The sequence below is a fragment of the Mobula birostris genome, chromosome 24, assembly GCF_030028105.1.
Source record: "Mobula birostris isolate sMobBir1 chromosome 24, sMobBir1.hap1, whole genome shotgun sequence".
Classification (NCBI taxonomy): Eukaryota; Metazoa; Chordata; class Chondrichthyes; order Myliobatiformes; family Myliobatidae; genus Mobula; species Mobula birostris.
Window position 1 is genome coordinate 43,784,644 of NC_092393.1, and position 9,864 is coordinate 43,794,507.

Genomic DNA, 9,864 nt, shown 5'->3' on the forward strand with positions numbered 1-9,864 from the left:
CAGCAGCCTCGTGAAGCTGCAAGACAACATTCAATAGACAGAGCTGAGCAGTCTTAAAACCAAGGGTCGGATCAAAGCTACACTGAACTATTACATCTAGTCATAAATGGTGCTGGACAAGTTATTTATTTGTCCTTCCTTGTACTTGCAAAGTTTGTTTTCTTTTACACATTGGTTGTTTGTCTTTCTTTGTGGGTAGTTTTTCATTGATTCTATTGTATCTCTTTGTTCTAGTGTGAATGCCCTCATGAATTTAGAATACAAGAGCAAGGATGTGATACTGAGGCTTTATAAGGCACTGGTGAGGACTCGTCTTGAGTATTGTGAACAGCTTTGGACCCCTCATCTTAGAAAAGATGTGCTGGCATTGGAGAGGGTCCTGAGGAGGCTCAAAAGGATGATTCCTGGAATGAAAGGGTTATCATACGTGGAACGCTTGATGGCTCTGGGTCTGTACTCACTGGATTTCAGAAGGATGAGGGGGGATCTCACTGAAACCTTTCAAATGTTGAAAGGCCTAGACAGAGTAGATGTGAAAAGGATGTTTCCCATGGTGGGGGAATCTAGGACAAGAGGACACAGCCTCAGGATAGAGGGACACCCTTTCAAAACAGAGATGCAGAGAAATTTCTTTAGCCAAAGAGTGGTGAATTTGTGGTATTTGTTGCCACATGCAGCTGTGGAGGCCAGGTCATTGGGTGTATTTAAGGCAGAGATTGATAGGTTCTTGATTGGACATGGTATCAAAGGTTACGCAGAGAAGGCAGGGAAATGGGGTTGAGGAGGAGAAGGAAAAATGATCAGCCAGGATTGAATAGCAGAGCAGACTCAATGGGCCAGATGGCCTAATTCTGCTCCTATGTCTCATGGTCTTATGGAAAATGAATCTCAGGGTAGTATATGGCAACATATCTATGCACTTTGGTGATAAATTTACCTTAAACTTTGAAAGAATTTTATGGAAGAAACTCAGCAAGGTGAGTGCTAAACACAAGGCTGAACTATTGGCAAGAAGCAATGAAGATCTGATTTGGCTTGGCTTCCTCCTGATTAGCAGCTAACTTTCAATTCATTTGATTCACTCAATGTGATGACCAGAAATGGTGGTGAGCACTGTATGTAGCAAAGACCACAGGACTGGACAAAATTCCAGTTTTAGCACTCCAGAACAAGCCTCTCCTCTGCCTATGCTATTCCAGTACAGTTACACGGCCTCTCCTTATCCAATAATGTGGAAACTTGCTCAGGCATATCCTGTTCAAAAGTGCAGGACAATTGGTGTCCTATAGATCATTCCTGTTATCAGTTTCCTTTGTTTAAACATTCAATGATTGCTCATCTACAATTCCCAAAAATATGTGTTTGTCTGAATGATACCTAGAATCAGAGATGCTCAAAACAGAGGAAATTGAAATCTTTCTTTCCACTGAACAGGATGGTCTCAATGTTTAAATGGGACTGTGACCAAAAGGAACAAAAATATCAACTACCCAGAACTGACAGTCAACGACAATAATTTTTATCAGCTTGTATCCTTCCTGAATAACAATCAGAGAGAGAGGAGGCCTTCTCTACATTAAGCAATGCAAACCTAATCTTTTTCACTATTTCACCACCTAAGGACAGAGTGCAACACGTAGAAATGAACCAGTGTCCAGGAAACTGGGATTTATCTTAGCAGAGTTATTTTCAACTGCCAGGAAGCTGCTAACAATGTCCTACTCTTCATGTTAGGTGAGGTTCTTGATGAAAAAAGTTTGCATCAAACTTGCCTAGAGAAGTTATCTAAATAACTTCAAGCTGCATTGTGCTAAAATAAGTCAAGCTCGGATTTGGAATGTTCAGCTGTAGATAAGATATGACATTTTAACATGTTATTACAGTGGATTCCAGTTAATTGGGAGCAGTACATTTTGGCCCAGTTAAGCGGCCATCTCAATTAGTGGAAGTTAAAAAGGTATAAAGACCCAAACTGAGTAACAAATTATGCATTTAACTGAAATACAGAACAAATTAGAACACTACCATTAGTACTACAGTACAATAAAAGTGTGTATTAGCTTCTAATATTTACTGATGAAGGAATTCATCCAGTGTACACAATGAACAAAATCAGCAGAGACACTTAGTGCAGACAATGGGCTGCCTTCATAAAATGCTATCAATGATTGCATCCTCCAAATCTTCATTTTCATTGTAACATTCATGATAATTGTCGATACCTTTCTCATTCCTAACTTGTTGAAGTAGTGAAATCGTCTAATTTTCACTCATGGCCATTTTTGGCATCTCCAAGCCCGAATGCTTGAAGCTTCAGTGAGCAAAACAGCTCCAAATTGCCTTATTGCTTATTTCTTGTGAACTACCAGTGACAAAAATCACTGCTTTATGAACACAAAAGCACGCGACTGACACTATTTAGAAACTGTTCGCTCTAAGAGCTGCATAGCATCTAATGGCCACACAAGTGCACGCGACTGACACTAGTTCAAACCTCTTCAGCAACAGTTTCCTGCCCCAATTAATTGGAATAGTGTCACAAATAAGCAGCAATTTTCTCAATTCTGGAGTGATTGCCCAGGAAGAAGACATTGTTTCTGGTTCCCTATACCTCCAGGAGAATTTAGAGGGCATTAGTGAAAACTTTCCAGTGCTGTAAGTAATCCAGCTCTCAGAAGCAAATGGTAAAGGTTGCAATCATAGCTATCTAGCAGATTCTGTTTTATATCAGGCTCAAAGTCTTCATTATCAAGTCCTCCATAATCAGCCAAAAGAACTATGCTGGCTCATTAAAGGTAGTGGTGAGTCTGCCGTAGCCAAGAGGTGAATCTTGAGTTCTGGGAGGTGGTCTGCATCTTGCACGGTCTCACCATGAACCTCAGTTGTCCCAGGACAGTAAAGTGCACTGGGGACAGGTTGACAGTGGACCCTCATCTTACAGATGCTGAGTTTAAGAACTATTGCAAAATGCCCACAGGAGCTTGAAGCTTGGCTTCTGAGGGTGCCGAAATGCAAATATTGTCCGAACACTGCATCTCAAAGAAGGTCTGGACAATCTGGGCACTGGAACTGAATTGAATTGACTTTATTTCTTACATCCTTCACAATGGCATATCGTCACCATTGGCTAAAAACCTTCCCAATAGTTTGGATAATTAGCTCTTCTCCCGAAGGAGGTTTGTTTAAGGCAATAATGCAGCGAGGGAGATTGAGAAGGGTTGGGGAATGATGCAGGCTTGCCTGACATTTGCTTTTTATTGAGATAGTTCTGCTGTGAACCCATTATTCAATATTAGTTCCCACAATGTGACACTTTTCTACCAAAGCATTTATAACATTCATATTTAATCCCAAACTGTTATATTGTCAATACACGCATGCCGAAGCCACTTTATTAGGTACGCCTGTCCACCTACTCGTTAATGCAAATATCTAATCAGCCCATTATGTGGCAGCAACTCAATGCACAAAAGCAGCACACAGGGTCAAAAGGTTCAATTGTTTTTCAGACCGGACATCGGAATGGGGAAGAAATGTGATCTCAGTGACTTTGACCGTGGAATGATTGTTGTTTTTTTTTTCCCGAGTATCTCAAAAACTGCTGATCTCCTGGGACTTTTTTTATTTTGCACAGCATTTACACGGAGAATGATGCAGAAAAAAACTAAGAACATCTAGTGAGAGCATCTCTGTGGACGAAAATAAGAGAAGTCAGAGGAGAATGGCCAGAGCGGTTCAAGCTGACAGTAACTCAAATAACCATGTGTTATAATAGTGGTGTGCAGAAGAACATCACTGAACGCACAGCACGTCAAGCTTTGAAGTGGTTGGGCTACGGCAGTAGAAGGTCACACTGGGTTCCATTCCTGTACCTAATAACATGGCCACTAAATGTAAATAAACATCTGTTTAATACTTCATTCACATTTTCACTTAGACAGTTTATTTTCCTTCAGTTTTGTAGTATTCCCAACCTACAGACAACTCCTGACATAGGGAAACTCAGCATTTTACTCAATTACTTTCAAAGCATCAAAACGATTGTGGAATTTTCCAGCACATGTTCCTGCCTTCTACCAGAAAAACAAACAGGAAGATATGATGAACGTAAATTTTCCTTTCGTGTATTTTCCTTCCCGTGTAAGTTATTTTTAACTGTTGTACATATTGTCAGTTTCATTACGATGCCTTATCACTTCCCAAATTTCTCTTGTCTTCTACATACATTCTCAATGCAGCAATTGACTATTTCTCCAAGGAATAAAATGGTATACATTGCTCAGACGTAATTTTGAGCTAGGCATTAATAAGATCCTTATATTTCTCTGATGCATGTACATGTCACGTATTACAGCCCTTGTGGCTGGTGAAAGGGTACTGGTAATGAGAAGATATACAATATTTTTCTCTTATCTAGTTCAACAACAAGTCTAATCGCTTTGATGACGTCAATGGTGATTTCACTACATTGGCTCCCTCTTTATCCAGCATATCTAAACTGAACCTAAACTACAGTTCTAGCACAGTCATGCATAACTTACTCAGAAAATGAAACTATATATGATTACAGGCTAGTTATGAGCAGCAATAGGCCACTGGGACCTTTTGAGTCCTCTGGTCCTCCACGTTCCTGCCTTTCCCTGTCACTCTCTTGTTCCTCTGCCGCCACTGTAAAAATATTCAAAACTTCGTTTCTATCATCCTCTGAGGAAAGGGTTTACAAAGACAGGTGTGAACAAAGGGCCCGAAGGATCACTGGGGACCCGAGCCACCCCAACCACGGTCTATTCCAGCTGCTACCGTCCGAGAAATGGTACTGCAGCATAAAAGCCAGGCCCAACAGGCTCCGGGACAGCTTCTTCCACCAGGTCATCAGACGGATTAACATGCTGATTTGAGTGTATTTCTATGTTACATTGACTGTTCTATTTATTATAAATTATTATAAATTGCTATGATTGCACATTGCTGATTTAGACGGAGATGTAATGTAAAGATTTTTACTCCTCATGTATGTGAAGGATGTAAGAAATAAAGTCAATAAAGAAAGACTCTGGAAGAGGCCCTGATGATGGGTCTCAGTCTGAAATGACCACTGTTTATTCCTCTCTGTGGGCACATGGCCGTGGTTAAGGCATTCGACTGGCGATCTGAAGGTTGTGAGTTCGAGCCCCAGCTGAGGGAACGTGTTGTGTCCTTGAGCAAGGCCCTTAATCACACAGTGCTCTGCGACGACACTGGTGCCAAGCTGTATGGGTCCTAATGCCCTTCCCTTGGACAACATTGGTGTCGTGGAGAGGGGAGACTTGCAGCATGGGCAACTGCTGGTCATCCATACAACCTTGTCCAGGCCTGCACCCTGGAGGGTGAAGACTTTTCAGGCGCAGATCCATGGTCTCACAAGACTAACGGATGCCTTAAATTAATTATTCCTCTCTATAGACGCTGCCTGACCTGCTGAGTTCCTCCATCATTTTTTGCATGTTGCTCATGAAGAGATACTTTGCCTCATCACTCTCTTAGCTGGGCATCCCCTTGTGTGTTAAACAGCGACCCGTCATTCTAGATCCTCCCATTAAAGTAAATATCTTTTTGATGTACAACCTATCAATAAGCAACACTTCTTATTGGAAGATTAGACTTTGTCTTTAATGATACCTAAAATGTAGTACTGCATCTTTTGTGCTCTTATTCCTTAGTCCACGTCAAGGCTTCAATGAGACTCAATGAGAACTAAGATCCCCAAACTTTCAAGTCATGTGACTTAACTGTAACACAGATGTCAAAAGAAATGAGAGCAATTTTAAAAGCTGCTTATAACCTGTGATATGATATGCAGTACTCACCTTTCTGGAGCTGGCAGGCAGCAAATAGAGCCAACACTGTAAGAGGAGAACATTGATATACACTTCAGTTTTGCCCCTGTAATATAGCAAGTTTCACTTCCATGCACGTTTACAGAATGGTTAATAAAATTGTAAATTTAAGCTTTAACCCAAGAGAGATCAGTTCTTCTGAAATAACTTCTGTAAGTAGAAAGCTTTAGCAAGAAACATAAAAATAGATTGTAAAAATTGCTGTAGATATTTTTAAAATGAAGTGTTCAAGTTATTGTGAGTCTTTTAGAATGAAACAGCAGGAATTATTTGGAGGGATAAAAGATGACAGAAAGATCTTGGCAATAATCAAAAACCATTAGTGTAAAGTTAGTGAAAAGCTGAAAGGAAATGGGCAGTAATACTATGTTAAGAAAATAGTACTTGGGAAATGAATGGGACTGAGATCAAACTTGGAAAATGCCTGAGTACGTTGTGATGCAATGCCTGAAATTCTGTAGTGACTGGGATTTTCCTTTGTAGCAAATATAGTCCAAGTACTTAAGAGAAAGAAAGAAAACAAAAACAAAATCGGGAACGATAAGCCAAGAAGCTTAACATTCATTATTGGGAAAGAGTTGGAATCTATTACAGATTTAGAACAAGGCAATTGAAAAATGAGGGGATTGAGCAGAATTAGCATGGATTTATGAAAGGAAAACCATGTTGATAGATGTGTTTAAAGTTATAACTAGCAGAGGGAAGGTATAAAAGCATATGATAAAAGAATTTTTGATTTTCAATAAAAAACACGCAAGTGATAATTAAAGATAATGTATACTAATTGAGGGTAATATATATTATGATTATGAGGACACGCAGTCCCCTTTTATTGTCATTTAGTAATGCATGCATTAAGAAATGATAAAAATGTTTTTCTAGAATGATATCACGAAAACACATAGCAAACTGACTTAAAAACTAACAAAAACCACATAATTATAACATATAGTTACAACAGTGCAAAGCAATACCGTGATTTGATAAGAACAGACCACGGCACAGCAAAAGTCTCAAAGTCTCTCAAAAGTCCCATCATCCCATCATCCCATCATCATCTCATAATATACTGGCATGGATTGAAAACTCGCTAATAGATAAACAACAGAGGAATAATATCGTTTTGTGTTACGAGTCTATAAATACTGGGAATACAGGAATCAATGCTGGTACCCCAACTGTTCTACGATTTAGTTTAATGATTCGGATGGATAACACCTCCAAGTTTGCTGATGATAGAACACCAGCAGGCAGTACGCTTCATGAGAGGAATGGAGAGACTTCATAAATACATAGATAGGTTTAGTTTATAGCTGAGGACATAGCAAATAGAAAATAAAGTGAGAAAATGTGAGGTAATTTTCCTTTTATGGTAACAGTAGAAAGGTATAATTTTTTTTAAATGGTGAAAGGATTCAGGTCCAGAGGGACCTGTGTCTCCTTGTATATGAATCACTCAAAGACATAATAAGCAATTAGAAAGGTAAACAGTGTGTTGGCCTTTACTCAAGACGATTTGAGTGTTAAGCAGAGACACCTTAATTCAATTCTACAACGGTCTGGTGAAACCACGTCTGAAATATTGTGTGCAAGCTGATTTCCCTTCGAACAAAAGATATATTTGTAATAGTGAGAGTGCAGCCAAGGTTCAGCAGATTGCTGCCTGGAATGGTGAGTCTGATGTTCAGTATAAGAGATTAAAAAGACAAGGACCACATTATCACAAATAAGAAGAATGAGGTGATCTCTGCAAAATTCTTGCAGGATTTGACAAAGTAGATGAGGAGTTTGTGTTTCTCTGGCTTGGGAATCTGGAACCAGGAGCCACAATCTGAAGTTAAGGTGTGTTGACATTTCAAGACAGAGATGAAACATTTCTTCAGTGAGGGTGTAGTGAATTCTGCATTTAAGATGATTGTGCAAGACTAGTTGTTAAATTATATTTTAAGACACAAACTGACAGATTTTTAAATATTAAGGGAATCGGGATATTGGTTAAGTGCTGGAAAGTGGTGTTGAGATAAAAGATCAAACATGGTTTTATAAGTGAAAAGTATGCATGGTGGGCTGAATATGCTCCTTCATATCCTTATATAGAATTAATACAGACAATTGATCTTTCTCAGCTTAATGCACAGTAATATGCAGTGCACAGAACTAAAGTGACTTTAGATAATGTCTATGTACGCGGCTGATGCTACTGTCAATTTCATTCCAGCATTATTTTGTAAGGATTACTGCTAATAGATGCTGTTACTTGGAATATATATTTATTTCTTCCAAAATTGTTCAGGTGGTTACACTCAAAGTTTCAATTATGGCCATGTTTAACTTTTACCTCGAATAAATTTGCATGCAATTAATTGCATGAAATACTTTGACGTGCAATCAAGAAAAATCCATCTGTAATTGTGTGTATCTGTTCAGTGCAACCTCGTCCAGCTGACAAACTAATTTGTACTGAACGATTCTGCAGATAAAGGTTGATTTTTTTTTCCACTCACAACTGAAGTGTTGACATTAAACTTCTTTAAACTAAATGCATTAAAGTTTGAGTAATCAGAAACGTTTATAAGTGTAAAGGATATTTATAAGAACCTTTTCACACTTCATAATTCAGTATCTATCGTACCCTCAAAGTGAATTTCAAAACTAAGGACGAAGCACCCATCAGGGCTCTGTATTAAGTGTAGCAAGTATCCCTTCTACAAAAGTTTAGCTAAAAAGAAGAAAATATAGTTTTATGATTCTTCCTCTTTTCAATGTTCACTTTTCCTGTAACAGTTCATAACTTAATACAGAGCTTTATAAAGAATGAAATAATTATCTCTGTACAGAATTATTTCTCTGTTCATTAGACAATAGCAACCGCAAAACCAACTCACCAAGCAGAAATTGTAGCTGGAAAAAAATGCTCATTTTCTGTTTTTTTGTTGCTAATGAACGAAAAGTTAGAAAGTCAAGTCAAATTACTTCATCTGTCTTTTGTCCAACACAGCGGAGACAACGGAATAGTTCTTTTTCTCTCATGTGCTGGCAGTTAGTCGTGGGATCCACACCCGTCACTGGGATTGCTAGCACATACTCAGAGCTGTGATCGCTGTGCAAGTCTGATAATAAAGTGGAAGTGAGGAAGTCCAAGGACATCCTGCCTTCTAATTGGTCACCACCAACTCCACACTGTTCATTTTCAGCACAATTGTAATTTTAAAAGCAGACTTGAATGAAAGGATACAGCAAAATATGTCTTCCTTTTAGGTCACAATCTTGTTCATGTTTGAAGCTAATTGTTGAACCCTGGGGAGAGATTGTTCTTTACTATTCCTCTCTAGCAACAGGGAGCAAACTTACAGTTCAAGTAAGAGCGCTATGGCTGCCTTACACTTGCATGTTTAAAAGCTGCATTCTTAGGCGGTAGCAATAAGCGTGCCTAATGAAAAATAATATCCTATTTGGTCATCCATGTTAATTCAGAAAAGTTATATTTTAATAATGAACTGAAAACTTACTGTTAAGGTAGAAATTACCTAAAAAAGGTTTTCATGTATGTATGTTAAGCTCCATAATAAAAAATAAGATTGAAACTTTAGAAGAGGATAAGAATTTAACCAGGCAACATGGAGACAAACTTGAGAAGAGGGGTGGTGAATGCAGGAATCCAACCATTGTATCTGAACACATATAGTTTAATAGCATGTATAAAACTGGCAGACTCAGTGGAACTAATATAGCAGAGGGATGGAAACCAGTATGATAGAGCTGAGGATGAGCCAGCAGGTTTACAAGTAGATGATGGTTGTAATACGAATGGAAGGATGGACAAGCCAACGATTGGGTTCAAATGCAAACAGAGCAAAGAGTTAAATTGTCCTACAGAGGCAAAATTCAGAAGGGCAAAGAATGCAGAGCTGAAGGTGTTGTATTTAAATGCATGTAGAATACAGAATAAAGTGCACGAACTTGCAGCGCAATTAGAGTTTAGTCGGTA

The 9,864-nt window shown here is 38.7% G+C and overlaps 1 protein-coding gene across 2 annotated transcripts in view; it reads right to left on the bottom strand.

Annotated features, from left to right (window-relative positions):
- LOC140187392 (uncharacterized) overlaps window positions 1-8,976 on the bottom strand; it is a 36,291-nt gene extending 27,315 nt beyond the window's left edge. Inside the window, exons 1-2 of one of the 2 annotated variants that reach the window (XM_072242687.1) lie at window positions 8,762-8,976; window positions 5,847-5,882 (exon numbers count right to left, since the gene is read on the bottom strand). In XM_072242687.1, coding sequence (XP_072098788.1) covers window positions 5,847-5,882; window positions 8,762-8,795 — 70 coding nt within the window. In that variant the 5' untranslated portion in view covers window positions 8,796-8,976. The remainder of the gene's footprint in view (window positions 1-5,846; window positions 5,883-8,761) is intronic. The other variant, XM_072242688.1, reaches the window with a different exon arrangement.
- Between the last annotated feature and the right edge of the window lie 888 nt (window positions 8,977-9,864).